Below are 22,968 nucleotides of genomic sequence, written 5' to 3'. Positions count from 1 at the left end.
AAAGGCTAGGTCCAAAGAAGTGAGAGTAACACGAGTATGAGAGTCTTTTTAATAAAGAATGATTGCAACAGGTACCGAGGCAGATCCGTAACTCCATCACCCTCAATCAACTTTGCCTAGATGATAAGCCCATTGGAATAGTCTACCCGTTGAGCTGCGGCAATGCATGAACATTTTCTCTTACCTTTTGAATCCATGTAGTCCAGTATCATCTAAAACATTCATTGAGAGCGGGCACGTTTCCGTATAAAGTCATTAACGATCCTCAGAATTTTTAATTAGTACTGGTTGTAACTTGCCTGAATTTCTTAAGATTCATTTAAGCATTGGTTCATTAATGATGAATGGTTTTCTTCCTGATAATTGAACATCGTGGAAAAATAAAGTTGTTGTTCTTGTTTCTTATTTTCGAACTGAAAAATTAAAACGGAAACTACCGTGAGCTTGCGACTCGGTGTTGGCCAGAAGTTCACCACTTCTACTTGATCGGTGCAGGACACTCGAGACTGTCGTGTCAGAAATCATACTCTCTTTTTTCTTTTCTTTTTCTTAAGAAACGTTTCATTTTGGAGCTGAGGCTGAACGTTCTTATTTTTTGTATGATTTGAGCCTGACAACGTTCTTAACTTTTTCTTAAATTTCTGTGGTATTATATTTCATTGACTAGACTAAGTTCGACCGCAAACTGAGTTGTTTTTCAGTGTATCATGCAATGCGAAAACCACATCACGGTTAGGGTTTAAGAATGTCCCCTATGTATTTGATCTACTAATGATCCTGTAAGACCACAGTTTTGCATTCTTTTACTTTTATTTATACTTTTCACAAAAAATGTGCAAAATAACTGACTCTCCTGTTGGTTGATCTCAGCTTGAACGTTCTTATAAAACAGGAGCGCATACGTTTGGAACCACCGAAAGTATTCAGCGTATCAGACAGAATGACATGATGGTGAATTTGAAATCTTGATACAAATAAAATGATGGTCTGCGAGCTAAATCAGGATTGTGTTCGGTTTTACATATAATTTATGCTGATCACGAATGTTTACCCACCTCCGCCGTCGGTTTCACATACTACGCTTGTTCTCGCGTGGCGTCGAGCGCTCCTCGCTTTGTTCTCGCGTGTTGGCAAGCTCGTGCTCTGCTATTCCTCAACTGATTTAGAGACAAATAAAACAAGACAAACGATGGATAGAGCTGGAAGATAGCGCAAGCTGCTTATTTGTGCAACAAGGATGCGAACGAACTCTGAGCTATTTCACCCTAGAGCTTCTGGTACAGGTCACGGATTCGGAACCCAGTAAGTTTGTGGATAATGAGATGTGAATACTCAAATTATTACAGGCAATATTTCAAGTTATTCATGGTGACGCAGCGAAGAACATTTCCAAACTCTTGATTAAGTTCAATGCAATCAAAATTGGTCTGTTGTCGACCGAACCAAACTAAAGTTCTATTAAACTTTTCCTTAAAGTTACCCAAGCAACACGTTAAGGAATAAATAAAGGACAGGAAGGAATAACGAAATAGAAACTAGAAACAGAGACGTTTATAATTACTAAATTTTAGTCAAATTTGACCGGCTTACGATTGGTCATTTCAAAATCACCTCGCTGTGGTACTGGTAGAATATAAAGAATCATTATTAGACGCCAAAAAAAAAACACACTCACTTAAATTTCGATTACACAGTCAGACGTTCTGCTTAGTGAGCAACAGAGACTAGGTTAACAGGCCCCAAGGCATGTGCTAGGTTCACATGAGGCTGGCAGAAAAATAAAATTTTATTAGCGTGAAGAATTTTGCTTGCTAGAAGTACCCCACCGTAAAACTGTCATTGTTTCTCAGAACTGTTGCTAGAGAATTGAACTTAAGGAAAACATTTACGTTATTGTTTCAAAGTCTTTGAATAAAAAAAATGAAATGAATTGTTGTTTACAGTTATAGTACAATACAATATTTATTTGCCATATACGACATTTACACATGGAAAAAAAAAATGAAGAAAATTGATGACAGAAAATAAATGGCGAGAAAACCTGAAAGAAACCACGAGGCTTATAACAAGTCAGGCTTTCTCACTTAAAATAACTAATCTTATATTAGAATTACAATATGGACTTATGGTAATTAACTTTGACCGCGCACACGTACACACACACACGCACACACATATTAAGTAAGTTAGTTAAGAATTACTGCCTTACAGAAGCTAATACTTAGAGAGAAGAAATTCCTTAAGCTTTCTTTTAAAAGAAGCGGAGGAGGGAGAACTAGTTATGTCAGAATTTAACGAATTATAAAAGTTTGGACCTTGAAAGTAAATTGAAAGTAAATTGAATACAATAGTCTATTGTCAGGCAAATTTTTTTAGACTTCCCAAGAGAAGGTTATGAATATGTAATTAAGGTTCTAGAATTGTTTCATTTGGGGCCAAAATGCGAACTTCGTACAAACTAACGCTAAAAATCTCTCTCTTCGTCGCTATCATATCGGGTGCTTTTTCCAAAGGTTGGAAAGAAAAACCCTTTTACGAAGACTGCAAGTATGGTGATGTTTTAGTAGTCGGTCTCTTCAGTCTTCACAGGAAAACTGCAGACGATGAATGCGCTACTTTATTGAACATTCAGGAGTTTGCTAATGCACAAGCTATGGTTTACGCAATTAACCAGGTAAATATGAGCCCGTATCTACTTCCGAATATAACACTGGGCTATCGGATTTTTGACACCTGTGGAATTCCTTCAAGAGCAAACGCCATGGCATTCTCATTGGTGACTGATAACACTCCAACCGAACGCGGTGATGTGTCTAACGCAACCACTCCAGACGAACAGGTTTTCAGCTCATGCCTCGTAAATGTTTCAACTCGTCCAATCGCAGCGGTCATTGGTCCGAGTGATTCTGCTAGTTCAGTTGTCGTGGCAAGTATGCTACAAGCTGGGAACACGGCACTTATCAGTCCTTCGGCAACAAGTGACGAGCTAAGCCTTCCTTATTACGAGACATTTTTCCGCACTGTACCCCCGGACAGTCAACAAGCCGTAGCAATCAGTGATGTCATCAACTATTTCAATTGGACTTACATTTGGGTAATCGGTAGCGACAGCTCTTACGGAAGATATGGCGTAAGAGCTTTGGAGCATGTAGCACATGAGCGAAACACTTTCTGTATTCACAGCATAGATTACATCCCTTCCGCAAATTACGAAAACAAAATTCAGAGAATCGTCACAAGGTTGAAAAAGGCAACCACTGTCAAAGTCATCTTGCTTTGGACGGGAGGCATTTCAACTCTTCATTATTTCTTCCAGGAATGTTACAAACAGAAATTGTTTGATCGTACTTGGATCGCTCCGGATGGCTGGTCAGAAGCAACTTCTGTGTTAACATCCTTATATTCTCTTGAGTACAGTGCAGTCATCGGAACTACTTTTCGCCGTTTCAACGCATCCGGCTTCGAAGAGGATTTCGTGTCTATCAACGCGTCTTCACCGCGCTTTCAAAATGAATGGTCGAAAGAATTTTGGCAACAAGTGAACAACTGCTCTCAGTTTCCTTGGAAGGGTTGCGGAGATCAGCTGACTAGGATAAACGAGGATTTATTTTCAATCATGCACTCTACAACCTCAGCTTACGTCATTGATGCGGTTCAGGCTGCTGCGCATGCAATTGATGCAGTTTACCGCTGCCAACAAGGCCCATACAACTTGTCTAAAACCACATGCCCATTTTCAAATGCTCTCGCCGACAATGTGTTACGCTTTCTGAGGAATGTTCAATTTCAGGGACTGACGGGTGATATTAGCTTTAACGAAAACGGGGATTCTCTGCGTTCAGCAGCATACGATATCGTCAACTACCAGCTCGTTCCAGGGGAAACTCCTATTCTTAAACAGGTGGGAACCTGGGGTAGATTTAATGAGCAGAGATTACAGCTTAAGAGGGAGCTGTTATTGTGGAACAATGGCAGCAAGGTTGTTCCATCTTCTCGTTGCAGTGAGTCGTGTCCTCCAGGTACGAGACAATCTGCAATCATGAATTGTTGCTGGGAATGTATCCCTTGTCGGTCTGGCTCAGTAAGTACAAGTTACAGCTCAACAAACTGCACGGCTTGTTTAGCAGATGAAAAGCCCAATCAAGGCAATACAGCGTGTGAGCCTCTTCCGCTGAATAATTTATCTCCTGATGATCCTCGAGGCATCGGCTTATTAGTGGCTGCGGCAATTGGTGTCATCCTTACTTTACTAACGTTTGGAGTATTTGTGAAATACCGTACAACTCCGGTAGTAAAATCTTCAAATCAAGAACTCAGCTATGTGTTTTTGCTGAACATTTTTGTAGCTTTCTTGGCAGCTTGCTTTCTCATTTTTAAGCCGACTCCGTTTTTATGCACGGTATACATGTTCGTTGTCCCAATTTGCGTCAACATTAGCCTCTCAATTTTGTTTCTGAAAACTGCTCGCTTGCTTCATGTATTTGATTTCCAGGGGGCTGTATCGTCGAAGTCTTGCTGGATTTACAACAGAAAGTATCAGTTTATAGCTCTTGGATCTCTTAATATTTTACCTGTGGTTTTCATTATCGTCCTCCTATTTTTTGAACCTCCCAGCGTTCATGTAATTATAGTACCACTCCATCATAAGACTATTACGTGTGAACACAATGAGTCTATCGTTGGAGAGATAATTCATGTTACTATATATGCATACGAACTTTTTTTGTCGCTGATGGTGACATGTTACGCTTTTAGAGCTAGAAAACTGCCAAGCAATTTCAAAGAGACAAAGTACATAGCTTTTACCATGTATATTCAGTTAATCACATGGGGCCTTGTAATAGCCATCTTTACAAGCTTAAAGACAGAGAGGACTCGAACGTTTTTGAACTGTTGTGCTCAACTTTGTAGCGCTTTTAGTTTTCTGCTTTGCAATTTTGCACCAAAGCTGTTCATTATTCTGCTACACCCGGAGAAAAATACACCTGAGTTTGTGAAAGCTGCCCTTACGCGAGATACGATGGCAAAAATGATGTCAAACACATTTCATCGATCCAGGAGAACGGTATCCGAGCCACCTCCCTTGCCGTTAGAGAGAAATGGTAAGCCTACATTGGTCAAAGATGTAAATTTAAACGAGTCTAACGGCAAAAGAGCTCCGAGGAGATTTACGTGGGACAGTCCTACGACAATACGTGATCAAATGACGCATAGAGATGTTGTGGAGTTGCACATGCGTAATGGTATCTCGCCAACCCATGTAAATAGTGCATCTTCAGAAAGTTGTGGAAAGGGAATTCTAGTAGAATCAGGAGATCGCAACACAGGAAACGATGGAGAATGCGCATTTCATAACACTGCGATGGCTATGGACAAGTTGGAAGACCCTGTGATTCTAAGAAACGAGGATTATAAAAGTGTGGTCGAAGATACTTCCTTGTGACTGCCCTTTCTAGACTTTCCGTAACACATTTTTTTCCAATTTTGCTGGGTATTGTGGCGCTTTTTGCAGGCTAAAATGGAGATTTTGGTACATTTTAGCCCGCTTGCACGCTCACGTGATCGTTACGATTCTTTTTGTTATCAATTTTTCAGTTTTTATTTTCACGATGCTCTCCGAAAAAACGAATAAAGATACCGTAGCAATACAGTTTATGTTCTTAAATATGAATACATTTTGGCCAAACGGCTCGGGCTAAAATGACTCTGAGTCGAGCCTCAATATAGCAGGTAATTTAGTGTTAACAACTGTGTTGAAAATGTAAATTGGCCACTGTAAAGGGTAAAAAAAAGTTGACGTAAATATACTTATTCCTAACATAGAATCTTTTTTTCTATTAATGAAGTTATTTTATAGTGCTTTCTTTTCTTTTGGTTTATTTTTAAGTATTCACTATGAACGGGTTTTTACGTGGAAACACTTCAAAAATCTTGTTTGATACAGTCTCCAACTGTAACTCTCGCTTAGTCTGTAGGAGTAGTTTCAACTGTTAACCAGAAGTTCAGACTGAGAAGAAGCGAAAAAAAAGGGAGGAAACCGAAATACAGATTTCGGACAAATAAACAAAAACTGTAAAGATACTGTTTCATTTTCTTGAATGGCTCCTGATGCATCAAATATCAGAGCTCAGATTGTAGTACAGAATCTGACAATGTCGATTTTACATCTTACTGACACAGAATGGTCATTAAAGACAAGCGTGACAAAGGTGTGGCAAAAGTTAACGCATAAAATTAAGTCAGTTCGGTCAACTCTTAAAGGTGCTCTTCGTTCCCTTCCCAAAAATTTTTTGCAATCGCTCTATGCTTTAATAGAGTCGAGTGGTCTACTGAAAAGTTACTGTCAACTTACGCTGTTTAATTTTCGGTTGAAATATTTTGTTTTGCCATTTACTGCCCTTAAAAGTTTTGAAAAAAAAATAAATAAAAGTTGGCGTCAATCATTAGCGTGAGACAAGATGGACTCTGTCTTTGGTTTTCTATGCAAGAACCAGAGTATAGAGGTAATTCTCTCTTTAATCAGTTAGCCATTCGTTCGGGGGAAAGTGAATTTTCATTACTTTTGGAGTTATTAATAAACTGTTAGGGGATGGTTTTACTTCAAGAGGTCTATAATAGCTTTGGAAACTCAGCGGCAGTAAAAGATCAGAAAAAATTGACTCAGGTAGAGCTGTTCCCTTTCTATGTACAATTTAAAAAGCATGTCGTTGGACACACTAAGGTGAGTGAAGTTTATTGAGAGCACGTAGCGCGCGTGCCCTCCCAGGAGGTGCGCCCGTGGCTTCAAACAAGGTGCTCGCGCGCAATAGAGCACTCCAGTGTTTGTGACGCAACAAATAAAATGATTTTACTGAAACTGTTAGCAAGATAAGAGGACACGGACAAGACAAGTTACTTCTTATTTGCCTTAAAATACTCTCGGCGAGGGAAGACTGGATGCCGTAAACATTTCGCTGCCCTTTTCTATTGCAGGCTCAAGTGGAATGACATCTCTTAATTCCCTCAACAATGTTCTGAACTTTGAAAGGGATCTTTAATTTTCAATTGAAATCATGGATTTTGATTGCGAGTCTGACAACACAGATGACATTTATGAAGTGGAAAGAATACTTGAAGCGAAAAAGAAGGTAAGTTGAAGTTGTCTGTGCCGTGAACTATTCGGCATTCTGTACAACGCGATAAAGTATTTATCGGTCATGCATACATAATTTCAGCCTGGCCGGCCGAATGTTCATTAAACTTGAATGATGTTTCAGTCGATCTTTGTATTAAACCGAATGTCAAACTTAGCTCATGAACATACCCTACAGCAAGATTACCTGCCATTTTTCCGGGAGAAATCCAATTGGGAACTGTTAATTCTCAGTAATCGAGGCTATTGTAGTAAGGTAGTGTCGCAATGCAGGTTTGACAGGAATTAAAGGGACTCTTTACCTCACGCGACGAAGGAAGTTTGTTAACTTTAAGCAAACACGCTAGACAAATCCCCCACAAAATTTTGTCCTTGAGAGATGGCAGGTGAATATCGGGATATTTACTGATCGGGAAGTCTCTGATGTTTGTGATATCGGCCTAGGTAGTGTCATGCCTGTGTGTTTCTGTATTTCTTGTCTTCCGAAAATATAAGTCAGCATCGCAGATCTATCAGTATGTAGTGGGGAAATTTCAGATATTGTTCAGGTTGCACTGGTATTCAAGGCATGAAGACCCTAAATTGATATTTTTTAGTTCGTTTTTACCGCTTTATGTTTAAACAAGTCTCTTTTAATATCAATTGATATCGTCTCTTTAGGGAGGGATAAAACTGTCAAAATTCTTTCCTTTTCCCTCTGCAAAGGCCTGTCAAAGGTAGTGTGGGGTTTTCAGTTTACAATCCTCCAGATGAATTTGGTGGCTTGCTCTGGCAGAGATGTCCACCACTGGAAATCTTAGATTTCCTGCCACCCCTACCCCCAAATTTGTTTTTAACTACTCTGTCTTGGTTTCTCTTCTCTAACTGAGACAATAAAGTGGACTAATATATTTCCAAAATGAAACAGATTTCCCATAACCCTCCATTCTCTCCATTCTCTTCTCTATGCATTTCCTTTAGTACTGACAAGGAGAATATGTTTAACAATCAAAGCTTCTTTGGGTGGTGATCATTTCCTTTACTCTCATGATCTTAATGACTGATACAGCCACATTACTGTTAGGAGAAATTAGGTGCTGGTCACTCTTAGGGTTAAATATGACCATCTTTGAAACAGGAACTAATTTCTCCACTAGTGTGAAATTAAGCTCCAGATTTGCTCTGATTTAGGAGAATTAACCTTAGACACCCTAACATCAGTATGTATATTCTCCATACAGTTCTCCGTGTATTTCCTGAGGTGCTAACAAGGAGAATTTGTTTAACAGTCAAGAGCTTCTTTAGTTGTTGATCATTTCCTTTATTCTCTGGACCTTAATGTGTGATTCAGGGATGATATTGAAATTAGATTCCAATGACTCTGAGGGGCCAAAGAGTTAACAGACTGTGAGGAGATCAAGAGACTTGTTGTGTAATTGGAAAACTTTAGGATTACCTGGGAGTGTTAGTATACAAACGGAGCTGATAAGTTATTTGTCTTATTTAAGGCAAAGGAAAATCATTTCATAACCTTCTGCTTAAACAATAAAGATGCTGCAATCAAAACATTTTAAAAACCATTTAGACAATTAGTGTAGAATAGTCTGGTTTTAGAATTTGAATTATGTAGCGATATGGTTTTATGCATTTAGACCAGAATAATTTTCAATGGTGGAAAGCAGTGCAGCCCATAATAGCTGAGAGATTATACATTGGAATTGTTTGGGGTTCATGTAGTTATAAAATAATGTTGATAAATTAGTTTCTCTACAAAAATAATCCCCCATGTTGTGAAAATTTTGTTTGAGGTGTAAAATATTCCATCTTGAGAGGCAAGAAAGTCTAGATGTTGCTGACCAAGCAGATCAGTCAACATGAGCTGGTTTTTAACCAAATCTACCAACTACTCTGCCTTCTTTAGCTAGTTACTTTTACCATATTTAAGGTTATGCATTGATGGAAGTTTGCTCCAGAAAAATTTGTACAACAGCCACTTCTCTATTTTTGAGTGGAATTAATTGGAGAATTTACCAGCAACAGGTTAAGAGGAGTGAATCAAGCAAAGATATGATCCTTAAAGGTGGACTGCAAAAAAAAGCTGTTAAAAAATCAGGCTTCAATGGGATTCAAACCTGTTCCTCTCAAATACCAGCCAGTCCCTAAATGCTAACTAAGCTATAAAGACACATGTTGAGAGCAAGATATATTGTACATCAGCTACACTTTCAGAATTTGCTCTAGCCTTTTTTGCCAACTTCATGGAACATTTTGACTGAATTGTTCCCAGGTTAGCCTGTAATCTGATGAAACAACGTGGCACTTGTGATAACCTGGCCACCCAGTATTTCTTGTTCTCCTTCTCCTTTTAAACTTACCCTTGCATAGGAAGAAGAGAAGAACAAAACAAAAAGAAAGGGAAATGTGAGTTGTAAGCCTCCAATAAGTAACAAAATTAGTTGACACATCATATTTGAAGGGTCCTATTTGAAGAAAAACACTCCTGTCTTTGCCAGAATTAAAATCTTTGACAAGACCCTCCTCCCCCTTTCAGTGTTGCTGGTATGTAGCTTAAGGTTCATGGAATTGTAATACAACATTGCTTTGGGGTGAAGGAGGTAAATAGGTGAAATGAACATTGGCTAAAGAGATAAAATTGAAGTGATAGATGGTTGAAAAGGTCAATGTGTCAACAATTTTGTTGCTAATTGTAGTTTGCATGTGCTTGCATGTATCTTTAGCTTATCCCAGTCCCAGTCCCCCTCAATCTCTTTGACAGTGTTCTGGTGTCCATTATGTACCTGGGTGGGAAGAGGCACTGTGTGAGGGCAGTGTCTAAGCCGATTCTGCCTTGTCATTGCTGTTCTTACCACATTAAGGCCTTTTTTTTTATCTATTACCTAAACAGACCAGCAGTACCAATTTATTTATTTGATATGATAAAGAGGAAAAAAATTGTTAATGATAATTTTATAAACTTGAATAGATCATTAGAGAGAACCAATCAAAATGCAGACTTGATCCAGATTATTATAGAACCTAAATTAACCCTTTCACTTCCAAGATCTCATTAGTAATAATAGGAGATTATTGACATTTTTCTTTATTCTCATCACTTGTCTTCATGATATTGAATAGATATAAGAAGGAGAAATTCTGTCTTAGTCACTCACAGGACCAAAAGGGTTAACTATTACTGGAAAGGTGAAAATCGATTCTAGAACTCTGCACAATCTACCAAAATATGTATTTTTTTTTTAAAATAAAGGTGCTGCTTCATAGATACCATGATTGTTTGTTTTAGTTGATTGCCCACTGTTCTTTTTCATGTTTATAAGGATGGTAGAGTGATATACAAGGTGCGCTGGGAAGGCTATGGATCAGAAGAGGACTCTTGGGAACCAAGTGAAAACTTGCTCACTTGTCAGGAACTAGTTGAGAGGTATTGGGTGCAAAGGAAAGAATCATATAAAAAGCGTGGCAGGAAGCCAGTAAGTACCGTATGATAATCAGTTTCATTATTAGTAAGTACAACAAACAATTTTAACAGGGCTCACTGATTCACTTAACTTTCTTGCCATGGTGTAAAATGGCAAAGCTGATGAACATTTATAAGGGAAGATGTGAGGCTTGCATGTGAGCTGCAGTTAAATAAATTATAGAATTAAAGAACTATGAAAAAGTTCAAGCTTTGATCTGAGTTAAACCTTTACCTCCCAAGTGCTAATTAACCCTTTGACTACGAGAAGTGATTAACACTTGAATTCTCTCTATTGTATGCAAACATTATCCAACAAACAGGTAATGAGAATACTAAAACTTATCAGGTACAAGACATTATCTTGATTGAACATCAAATTCTCATAACCAATTTATAATGAAATGTATAGCAGTTACAGGAGAGAATTATCAATCAGATCTTGGGAGTTAAGAGCTGCTATCAACTGACTTACAGAGCCACGTTTGAAAAGTAGGACAAATTCTGGTGGGTTCCTCATTTTTGTAAATGAATCTGGTCACAATCAAATTTTAAACTGGGGATTAGAAAGAAGTGATGATATGATCCTTGCAAGAGAGCTGCATTAACTCATTCACTCTCAAGATCTCAATAGTTCTTCTTGCTGTCTGTCATATAATTCCCCTGCTGTTAGCTTGGAGAATTTGGTGTTGGATCAACTCAATCTCTGAATTTATATTTTTCTGTATTCTTGTCAATTGTATGCTTGATATTGTATCTATATTGTTATGAGAAATTCTTCTTAATCAGTCATGGGTGTAAAAAAATTTCAAAGAAATTGCATGAAATAAGCATGAAATAAGCCTTAAAAACATTGATTCCAGGCCTCAACAGGATTCAAGCTGTAGCTGTTAATACTAGTTAGGGAATATTAGTTGCTGTGCTAAGAAGCCACATATTGGCTTTATAGCTAAAATTTTCCTCACTCTGAACATGTGGCTTCGAAGCTTAGTTATTAGTATTGCTTCACCAGAATCTAAGAGGTACATGTTCTAATTCAGTGGAAACTTGAATTTCCTAGACTACTTTTCTGCATTCATTCCAGTTGAAGCTCATCAATAAATTCACTGGTGATAGAGAGAGTGCAATACATAGGTTTCTTATGCTCAAGCTGATGTGATCTTTTGGTCGTTTACCCGATGTACTTATCATTATTTGGAATTCTCTCAGATCTCCCTGAGGCTCAACTGATTGTTTGTAAGCCTATTTTTATTGCTAGTGGAGTTGTTTCAACTCACTTTGAAAACAGGACCCACAACACATCAAAATAGGTTAAATATAATTGTTTTTTTAACTTATCAATAGGAGCTCGTATGTTTTTCGCATCCGGCGAATAATATGCAAAACCTGTGAGTAGATGCTGAAACCATCATTCTAATCCTTGTACCAAGCAATCCCCTAAGCTTGTGCACATCCCATGTCCAGTGTAGAAGTTTTTCTGTGTTCTTGTTATTTATTTTATTATTCCAAATCGTGATCACCCTCCCCCCTCCCCCCCCCCCCCGCCAAAAAAAAATGAAAAAATGAAAAGGTAATCACGAGATGCAACGAATGCATACCGCGCATTCTTGGCCCACGGGGGGTGGGGCGGGGGGTTAATAAAGGGGCCCTCGCTAGCATTAGAAAACAACTCGAACTCTTACTGTAGCTTAAATCTTCCGTTCACAGAAGCGGCTGAAAGAAGTAGCGGGAGAAGACAGCGACACTGATGAAGGAAACCGGAAGGTGAGTATTCTTATATTTGTGAACCACGGCTAAGTCGGGATTGATTCTTAGAATGAGTTTCGCAAAGGCAAAATTGGACCGCGTTGAGGAAGTCTGAAAATAATAAATAAAACGAAAAACCAGGACTCACGGGATTTGAAAAGATTTAAACCTATGACTTGGTGTGATAATCATATGATGAGCACATGAGCCCACAATCAACCAACTCCTACTGTCAGTGGACTCATGGTTCTGTTGTTTCTAGCTTCGTAATGGGATTATGGAGTCATAAGTTTAAATACTCCTCCTCAAAGTCCAGAAAATGTTCAGGTGATTCGGTTCTGTGAGCTCTTAAGCGGTGTACGACGAAGCCGCGAGAGGCTTGGGACGAACGATAGTTTTAACGCTTACTGCATTCAAAATCGTAATATGCGCATAAAACTGCAAGCCACAAAGGCCGAAGGTTTTCAAGTATTTATTTAGCTTGTATCAGGCACTATTCGAAACGAGATCTTCTCGTGGTCGAAACTATTTCAGTAACAAAATAATGATAATGTAGCACATAGCACATTAGGTTCAAACCCGCAAATAAATTGATATCTTTTTATGGCAAGCAAAGAAGCACAAACTTTCGAGAAACTGTTACGTGTAGGCCGTCATAGGGTATCAATATCCGTGACAAACATGTGATGTAACATGGCCATGACAGACCTGTTTCTATCACGATCGTTGCATATGCGGACTGTCAAGTATTAAAATATCCTTCAGTGTACATAGTTATATCTCAGGCGTTTGCTCTCAAAACCCTTATCGTAAAAAAATTTTCAGTGAGTCACTCTTTTAGGTGATTTTCTCGTTCTTTCTTTTCTCTCGTTCTCTTTTCATTGCATCATTTTCTTCTGTTTCGCGCGCATATTTAAAAAACGGATCTCGTCCGTATCACGCAAGACGCTTTGTGCTCAAACAACGATTTATCTGCCACTGTCTTAATTCACGTTTAGAGGCAGTGACTCTTTTTTGCATTCCGGGTACGTTCTTGTAATTAACCAAAGCAGAAATTACCTACTCCTACAAATCTGCGACGTTGTTGTCTTATGCCAGACTAGCGGTGCAAGTTCGTTTTGTTAGAATCGCGCCCATTGAAAAACGTCGCACGGGAAAATGCAAATAAGCTAGAAAAGAGAAAGAGAGCATGCGTAACTTCACGCAGGCCTGTCAATCCGACTGTCAATCATGTAATCCCCGTGTACGCAGTGTTCGAAAGTATTGTTTCTTGTGCAGACAACCGAAACGTAGCGCTTTTCATCGAAGAAGAATAGACGTAATTAGTGGCGTTATCTTGATTAGGTTATATTGTTTAAAAAATCGGTCAGATGTAAAATTAAATTACCTTTCAAATGCCGGGTTTTCAATTTGTGTTAAGACTCAAATGCGGCAGATTTGCGAGGTTCGACCATCAACTTCGCCAAGAAAGCAAAACATCACAGAAATATTCCTTTTAGTAAAATTTCCGTACTGCCCCATACTATCGTAAAACAAATGGTAAAGTTTCCGCACAGCCCCATACTATTGTAAAACAAATCTGTTTTCCCAACGGAAATGTATTGTTTTTGTCATTGTTTTCTCTGTTCAAGAACTGAATGCATAATGTAGGATGGGGCTGTGCGGAAATTTTACCAAACAAATCTGTTTTCCCAATGGTAAAGTATTGTTTTTGTCACTCTATCCAAGAACTGAACGTATAATGTAGTGTGGGGCTGTGCGGAATTTTACCTTCCTTTTTGGCCCGTTATTGCCGTCAGTTTCAGATAACACGTCGGTAGTCTAATTACTTTTCGAAAAGCTTAAGTATACGTTGTAGATTCCCGCTCCACGTAGGTGCACGCTCACGCTCATAAGCTTACGGATGAACACTTCACGCTCTTTTGATGTGCAAACGCGGCCCTCGCTCTTTACCGACGAAAAGAGCATTTCGTCACTTTGAAACAATGCTAATTGCTCCAATTGTATCTCCATTGTCTCTAAACGGACGCAAAGCGAAGTTTTACAACTCCCGTTTGGGAATTTGTCAATTCAGATCTAAAGCGACCGAAGTTGGCGGTGAGCGTTTGCAACCTCATTCCTAGGTCATTGCGCCCGCAAAGCATCATGGGTACCCCACTTTTCTCGGGCGACGCTTTTCAATGGGCGCGATTCCGTAATGGGCAATTGATTGCATAGTTTTATACAAGTTGTGGAATTAGATTGTAGCAGTTGAAGCGGTCATCAGGAAAGAGCGTTAGTCGAATTTGAATCTTCCGTTAGCACTTGTATTGGTTTTTCATGGATTATCTGAAGGTAATAGCACGTACAAAAAAGATCTATAAATTTTTTTTGGAAGACGCTCGATTGTTATCAATAAGAGCGAGGGAATCAAATGGAATCTAGCCATTTGTAGAATGAAATATTTTTCTAAATTTAAAAGCATCAGATAAAAGCCCTCCTAGGTGGAAAGGTTATTTCCTAGCGAAAGAAAATTTTTAAGGATTGTGTTAAACAGTTTAAACAACTCAACAGATTCTCCTTTGAATTTGAAATCAATTTTTGTGTCGTCTCATTTGAATATCGTATAATTTTTAAGCGTGAGTATTTGCTTCCTTTTGTAATCCGGAAAAATAACTAGTGATACCATATCTGCTTTTACTTCTCATACGCCGCGCTCAAAATACTCGATTGAATGGCCTTAGCTTGTATATTTTTGTGATATTCAGATCTTGCTTTTTCTGATGTGCATGCACTTGCAATTTCTCGAGACTTTTCAAACGCTTTCCCCCTTTTTTATCGACAAGATCACGTGCGCTTGCAAGGGATGCACAGTGAGGCCTTTGATGATGTAATTAGTTGAAGCGTTGAGGAAAGAGGAAAATGAGTTTACACTGATAGTAGCACTGATACATTGTTCAATTTTATTATTAGGACCAAAACGACGACGACGGTGAAATGAGTACACCTCCAGAAAAACGGAGGCGCGGCCGTCCGCCGAAGAACAGAAGGTTGGAGACTGATAGCGGAGCAGGAACTGAAGAAAGCGAAGGAATCGCTGCTAAGAGAAAACGAGGACGGCCAGCGAAGGATGAAGAACCTTTCCCACAATATGGTCCCTCAGATTATTTACTTCTGGACCTGGATGAAATAGCTCCCTTGGGTTTAACTCGACAAGCTAGTAAAGAATTAGCTCTTGTCTCCCTTCGGAAGAAACAAGAATTTAGTCCTGTTGCGGACTCGGAGATCCAAGGTGCTTCGGATGAAACATCGTCAAATACGAAAGAGGAAAGGGATGACGATTCCAAAGCAAATGAAACTTCCAATGTCGATCCAAGTACAGTTTATTCAGAGCAGGATGACTTCCAAGTTATAGAAATTTCATCCCAAAGCACAGACGATGAGCGGGAAAATCTACCACAGGAATCTGAGCCCGCGATAGAGAAAGAGTGGATTGTGATCTCTTCGCAAAGTGATTCCGAGAGTGAACAGGGAAATTTACAACTGGAATTGTCGAGGAATACGACGAAGAAAAAAAAAGAGGAATCGAATACCCGGAGTACTGAAACAGAAACTAGCCTTGGGAAGAAGGAAAGGACAACTAAAATGAGAGAATCATTTTCTGTTGAAAATCAGAGTGAGGCGAAGAAAAGCGACAGTGATTCTAGTGGTGATAACTTTTCCCCAATAAGTTTTAGTATCGAAAGTCGGACGAAAGCTCTGCAAGGTGAAATCGATAACGTTTTACCTAACCTGGATGATAATGAAATGGTAACAGGAAAAGACTCCGACGAACTAGCGCAAGAAACAGACGTAAACTCGAACGAAGTGAAGTCATCGCTTCTTCGACCTGATGTGTCGTCCAAACTTTCATTGTCGAAAATGCGAACCTTAGGGAAGTCCATGAAAGTGAAGAATCTAGTTGACGAGAAGTTGCGTAACCCCAACGATACTAAAGGAAGCGTGGATTTGTCGCCAAGTCTCGATGCAAACGGAAATTCAAACAAAACAGATGGTGTGTTGAGTTCGGAAACGTCACAGCCACTTGTTCGAAGTTCTATCGACGAAAATAAAATCGAGGAGGCGAGGGGAACACAACGGGACACTGACATCTTGGAAATTTCTGCGACGAGATCGTCGCTCGACGGGGACGTGTCGCAGTTGAATAATCGTGTTACAATGAAACGACACGTTGACATGGAAAACCGGATGAAGGGAAAAGCGAAGAGGACAGAAGGACGTCCTAAATCAAGAAGAGAGTTTAAAAGGCCGCTGTTGACAGATAAACCATCTGCAATACACCCAAACTCCAATGGGGCAGGCGGTTCTGCGGGGGTTATGACCGATTCCCTGGGAAAAAAAACGGACAAGCAGCACATTGTCGCCTCTACAACCGCTGCTGATTTATTACCAAGGCAGAATAATACGAAATCGGTTGCGCTCATGGATGGAGATTTGATCGGTGCTATTATTCAGGATAGTAGCAAAGATGATGAAAGTAAAAATAAGCCAGTTACATCGAAACAGAGCAATATTGACGGGAAAACGCATAATGGTACACAAGGTGACGGGGAAAATGGTAGAATTTTGGTAAGTTTCTCTTGGAACGAAATACTATTATTCAAGCATTTTATATTATTGTTTTTTCCCCAATGGGATCACATGCAAATTTTTGTCATGTTGTCAAGTTCGATACTCCAGCTTTCGTATCTTTCCGATTAAAGCAGCGATTCGCTATTAAAACACTAATAGTATCATATGTATTTGAATCGCATCTGTTACGTGGCTCTGATTTTGAATCTCCATCTCTCAACATCGAAGTTCGCTGCATATTTTCCTACTCGGATGTTTTGAACTAGAGAAAAATGGACTGATTGAAAAGAATATTTATATCTCTCTGTCGTATTCGGCTAATTGAGGGTCTGAATCAAATGAATTTTTTTTTGAAGGGTTTCCGAGAAAAAAATCCGTTTTGACGCCAGGTGCTTTATATACTGTCTTCGTGCTTTCTTAATTTACATTCCGTTGAAAGACCTATCAGCACATTTTATTCAGTTAGTATAATTTGGATAAAAGATCTAGAATCTGGTGGGTAAATAGCGAAAAATAGGGACAATTAACGAATTTCCAATTGAACATGTATTGTTTCAGGAAGAATTTTGTTTTTGTTTTTGTGTGAGTTTGAATTTCCATAAATGGTTTCCACGACTTCTAGTTTCTTGCGATAGAATGTGCTTTTAATCATTTGTGTTGATATTTCACGTACGTCGTATCAAATCATGTGGGACTCTCTTTTGACATTTTTTTTCAATTTTTGTTGAAAAATAACATATTCCGTTTCCATCAAAGTGAACAAAAGGAAGGAAAATTAGGTTTGATAAATAAATGAAAAGAAAGTTCGTGAATAAAATTAATCACAAAGAGATAAAACATAACTCTGTAATTACATAGTAGCGAGTCGTTACTAAAGGACGTTGCTAGAATGATAAAACATGTAGACTAAATTTTTTGTAATTGTGTCAAGGACTTAGACCCGAGACGTGGATGATTTTGGTTTATGAGGTACTCTACTAAACAATTTGTCGTCTCTTTTTTTCACCTCAACTTTTTCGAGTGAGATGTAAGTTGTATCTTCGCAAGGTCGTGTTTCTCATTTGAAAGGACAGGACCTTTGGAAAGGCATCGTGTATTTTTTATCCATTTATTTATTTTTGGGACGAATTGTCCGACCTCAACATTTCGACTGCAATTAACCCAACCGCAGAAAATGAAGCCTAACAAATGAAATTGAGCATCGACGAGATTTGAACCCATGCCTGTCAGATAGGTTGGGCACCGTCTGCTACCAACTGAGCTACGAAGCGACATGTTCGAAGCAAATGATCCCCTGAGGAGGGGAGAGGTTTAAGCATACCCCGGTTAATACCATAATTCTTTTTCGGCGTGTTTCACTTTAGCAACTATTGAGTGGTCCATGGTCCATGGTCCATCTGATAGGATTACCCACGAGTCAGATATTGCTCATTTCAAATATTCCGTTGTTTACTTGTTTGCTCTTTTGTTGGTAACAGGACAGCGGAATGGAAGACATTTCAGAAGGAGAGGATGATCTAAGTGATTTTGAATTCGACTTGGATGACTTTTCGCCACATTCTTTCTTTAACGAAGTCGAGGTAAGCCAAACTTACACCAAAAAAGCAACATGAAACTGTAGATATGGACCAAAAAGAAAGCCAAAGTGGTTTTTCCATTTAGAGCCGCGCATGTTGATTGTATTCCTTAAGTATAATACTTACCCATATCAATGGTACGTATTTCTGCTCTTGTATATTTGAAAAGGTAATAGAGGAAGGTGTATATTATATATGCATACTACGCTGAAATGCTTTACTGACGAGTCTCATTCACTGTTTAGACTCCAGGTTCTTCTCGGTCAACGCGCACGGCAAGAGGAGTGATGTCATAGTTTATGGATTCGAACCAATCTTACCAGCTCACAAAAACATTTGAGCTGAATACTATATTATAGCCTTCCCAAAACTCCCGAAACTGAATCAGAATTGGTTTACGAGAAAAGTCGGCTCAAACAGTGGTGAAAATGTTGTACGTAAGAGTATGCTTGAATATAGGTTAATAAGGAAACAGGTGGATGAAGTAGGTTTAATTCATATGGTTTCTAAAATGTATGTAATTTTTCTTTGCAGGAAGCGATTGTTAGTGATAGAGCTCCTTCCCCACCCGCAGAACCTCTGATTCTCTCATGGAGTAAGTCACTGCCGAATAAATTGTACAAATTTTTTTCGGGAAACTTATTTAAACCGCACAAGCAAGAATACTTGGTTACAAATAGTGAAAGCCTTGTTTTTATGGCATATTTGTCCCTTCCGCCTCTATCACAAGTTTGCATTTTACCTGGTGGGGAGGGGCTGGGAACTGCCCCATGTAAACTGTGTAGTTGGGTGTGGCGTGTATAGTTTTGCTTTGGCCGTATGGGTCTGGTAACAGGTTTATATTTTGATCATTATGGTGGGAAACACGGGTAGGATTTTTGAGGGACGTGCGGGAGAAAGAGAGGATAAAGTACAAGGATAGCCAAGGATGGCTAAGATTAAAATGGATTATAAATGACGAACTTGAATATTTTAGGCTGAATAAGTTAAGACCCAGAAACCACGATTTAGCTCGTCCAACAAAATTTTGATGCTTGTCTCTTTCAGCCGCCTTGAAACAAGCGATTCGAGACGGCGACACCATGCTGGTGAGGCGTGCTCTTGCTGTGCCTAGGTTCAATCCGGATACCATCGACACTGCATCAGGGATGACACTACTCATGTGGGCCGCGACTTGTGGCAAGGATGACATCGTGAGGCTTCTATTGAAAAAAGGAGCTGGTGTAAACACTGATCAGAAAAGAACCGGAATGACAGCACTCATGCATGCTGCAGAACAGGTCTGTGGAGAAATGTTTGGCGGGTAGGAATAGTGCAATGAAGAAAGGGCGCGCCTCCCACCGCCGTGTTGTGTCTGGTGGTCTGCTCCTCCTCTTCCCTCTTTGGGTAGAATTTGTTGTCGGCCCTTGTCCATGTTCCGAGGATTTTTCTCGCGGTTCTCTTGTTTTCATCTCAACGATCCGCCTTCCATTCGAACTTCCAACCTCCAACTTCCATTCGACTCGGACGAGGAGCCTTTAAGTGATTGTGTCTTGGCTTAAATCCAATGTGATTTTGGTTTTTTATTTTCAATAATCTCACCGCGGTGTGATAAAGAATAACTGTAGAAAGGGCTAGACAGGGAATGACTGTTAAGTGGTTGGTAGTCGTTTCCTTTGAAGCTATCTTCCGGCTCGTCACTCCTCGCGTGTTCTCCGCTGAGGAAGACATCCTCTTCGTGAAGTACAAATGGGCACTACTAAGTTTATCGTTTTTTTTTTCAGGGTTTTCCAGAAACTGTGCAAATCCTGCTGGAGTGTGGGGCCCACATCAATTGGCAACAGCCGGCAGGCGAGACGGCACTCATGAGGGTCAGTGGTCATCGTGAATAACACACGTGCTTTATTTATAGGAATAGATAATTAGACAATGAACTTTCACTTATGGTATATTTTTGGCAGGCGTGTAAGAAAGGCCATGAGGAAGTTGTTGGAGTGTTATTGAAGCATGGTGTGGACACAAAAGTTCAGTCAAACTACGAGCAGACCGCTATACAAATCGCTGTGAGAAACCAGTATTTTGAAATACAAAATTTGCTCTCAGAACACGAAAAAAGGTTAGATCTTATTAGTCGTCTTTTCTTTAGCAATGTGAGTTTATCTTTAGCTTTACCCAAGAGAGAATGAAGTGGAGAGACTGAAGCCCCCCTTTCTCCTCTTCAGTTATTTTAGACTTAGGTACCCAGTCTCCCTCCTCGAGTGTTGCTTGATTGTGCAGATGGGGAATAGATATCGTATGGTATAGACAAAGGATAGGTTACCTCTAGATCTTATAGAAATCTCCGAAAACTGTTAAGATTACATTGACTTATGAGGGTTTATCTTAGGCAAAGGTATCTATTTATCGGGAGACTAATTCTTGTAGCGTTACGTTATCTCAACCTTTTTAATAGCATGGATAACACTTTACAAGCTGCATTGGGGAAATGTCTGGAATCAGCCGGAACTTTACGGCTTCCCTTGGTTATGCCGTACCGCTGTATTGCTCCGGGGGAGAAAGACAGGGAGACTTTCCTTATCAAATATAACTCGAATAAAGCACCTCCAGGTAAATTATATCAGCATTTGTGTCGATAACGTGTAACTTACTTTGTTGTTGCTTTTTTTTTCCAGCTCCTTGTCCAGTTGATCAGTTTATTCTTCAAACTTAACCAAACTAAACTTACTAAGTAAACTGTCTCTCATGTTCTTTAAGTTTCCAGCAATTCCCAGTATGTCTATGCCGATCAACAACTGTTACATATTTGCCTCTATCTCTTATAGGCACCAAAGTGGTTTTATTTTGTGTGAAAGCTGATTTTTACGGTGATGAAGTATGTCTTAGTTTTTGCGGTGACAATGGAGTACGCTCAATACTGCTAAATTCCAGTATACAGTATCCACTGGTTCAGGTCAGTATTGTGGGAAAATAGCTTTTTCCGCCTTTGGTCACGAGCCTCTTTTTTAAATCGCGTTTCATATCACAAAATCTTCCTCGATTTCAATGTTTTTTGCCGCAGCTATTAACAGCTTTTCTTCGCCGGACAGTCAAGTAGCCTTGTAGCTTTGAGGAAATACACGATATACTCCTATTAATCCATAATCAGTAGCGGTAACTGGTAGGAAAGCTGTCTAAATTCGTTTTTTGGGGGGTTATTGTTTGATGTTTTGGATTGTTTGATGATTTGGGCCTGACCATGCCCAACGCCCAATTCCAAATTTTTAAGGAAGATATCCTCGTATGGACAATCTCATTTCACTGGGGCCCGTTTCTCGAAAGTCCCGGCGAATTAACGGGCTCACAGCTATATTTAGAATCAAAATTTATGAAGAATGGCGGAGCAGATTCTGGCACCCTAACCAATTCATTTTGTTTCTTTAGCCGAAGTCTTATAAACTCCCGTACTGAATGAAAACAGAAGTGCTTTACGGCCCCGATAAGTTACCGGGATCTTCGAGAAACGGGTTCCAGACCCGACCCTTAACGATTCATTCCTAGCGCGAGTCGATTGTATCCGATGAATGACGAAAAGCTAAGACGTGACGCCACACTAGACGCAAAACATTGGCTGGTTAATTACTTATCGAGTGTCTGCCTTTTATTTATAGGGTAACAGATCTGTGTACCCCCTGAGTCTTGACAGTGAATTACCAAGCAATGAACTCATTGTGGAAACACACCTAATCAAGAGCAGACTGATTGTTTGCGTCGCTAACGTGAGTCCAACCAATGGCGATAGTTGATGTACAATCTGAGAAATAATTATTTAGTGGACGGATTATAAATGAATTGTAATTCTTAACGGTCATTTCATAGCCAAGAAATTATTTATTGGAAGAGATGAGCGCGCGCTCTTCAAAAGTGAATACATAATTATATACTTTTTAATAAAATTTCATATCTAAGGTGAGTCGATGTTGTTACGTTGTGTTTGTTTTATATTTGACTGTAGCAGGCAGGGGAGAATAAAGGGAAGGGGAAGGGAGGTTGGGGAATGAGGGTTTTAGTTCGTCAGGACCATGAGTTCCAGCTTCATAGAGCCCAGGCTCTCTCATTTCCCCAAACGGCAGGTTTTGGAATGGAATGGAAGGAGGAGTCGGGTTCCTTATTACTTACTTAAGGTAGAACTGGCTGCGAACGAGATTGCACTCTAACAGGCCCTTGTACATTATTTTTACTCTATTTCTGACAGGATTTCGATTCCAGTGGTATGTTCCACAAACTAGTGGTACTTTACACTAAATAAGCTGATTAAGATGGGGCTGGGGGGGGGGGAAATTACCCCCCTTTTTGTCAGAACTGGTTGCATGCTTGAAAATGGCCATTTAAATCACATGCCCTTGGTGATCCTGTGTCCAGATAGAAGCATCACGTTTTCTACAAACTATTTGAACAAGCCATTTTCTATATGACCCAGTGCCATGGCATGG

The 22,968-nt window shown here is 39.5% G+C and overlaps 2 protein-coding genes across 3 annotated transcripts; both read left to right on the top strand.

Annotated features, from left to right (window-relative positions):
* Window positions 1-1,774: 1,774 nt before the first annotated feature.
* LOC113666847 (metabotropic glutamate receptor 6) lies at window positions 1,775-6,442 on the top strand. Its single transcript, XM_027182640.2, has one exon. The coding sequence runs from the start codon at window positions 2,441-2,443 to the stop codon at window positions 5,441-5,443; it is 3,003 nt and encodes a 1,000-aa protein (XP_027038441.2). The 5' UTR covers window positions 1,775-2,440; the 3' UTR covers window positions 5,444-6,442.
* A 389-nt stretch (window positions 6,443-6,831) lies between these two features.
* Window positions 6,832-22,448, top strand: LOC113666825 (uncharacterized). 2 transcript variants are annotated; one of them, XM_089214737.1, is made up of 13 exons: window positions 6,991-7,127; window positions 9,399-9,532; window positions 10,447-10,599; window positions 12,294-12,350; window positions 15,285-16,940; window positions 18,422-18,523; window positions 19,055-19,115; window positions 19,568-19,800; window positions 20,284-20,370; window positions 20,461-20,615; window positions 20,952-21,106; window positions 21,322-21,449; window positions 22,147-22,448. In XM_089214737.1, exons 5-13 carry the CDS (start codon window positions 15,309-15,311, stop codon window positions 22,279-22,281), a joined length of 2,688 nt encoding a protein of 895 aa, XP_089070863.1. In that variant the 5' UTR covers window positions 6,991-7,127; window positions 9,399-9,532; window positions 10,447-10,599; window positions 12,294-12,350; window positions 15,285-15,308; the 3' UTR covers window positions 22,282-22,448. The 2 variants fall into 2 exon arrangements, with proteins under 2 accessions (XP_027038422.2, XP_089070863.1); XM_027182621.2 differs by lacking the exon at window positions 9,399-9,532 and having other exon boundaries at window positions 6,832-7,127.
* The last annotated feature ends 520 nt before the right edge of the window (window positions 22,449-22,968 follow it).

This window comes from Pocillopora damicornis, chromosome 8, assembly GCF_964200805.1.
Source record: "Pocillopora damicornis chromosome 8, jaPocDami1.2, whole genome shotgun sequence".
NCBI lineage: Eukaryota > Metazoa > Cnidaria > Anthozoa > Scleractinia > Pocilloporidae > Pocillopora > Pocillopora damicornis.
The sequence above is the reverse complement of the archived record's forward strand: the minus strand, read 5'-3'. Positions and strand labels throughout refer to the sequence as shown.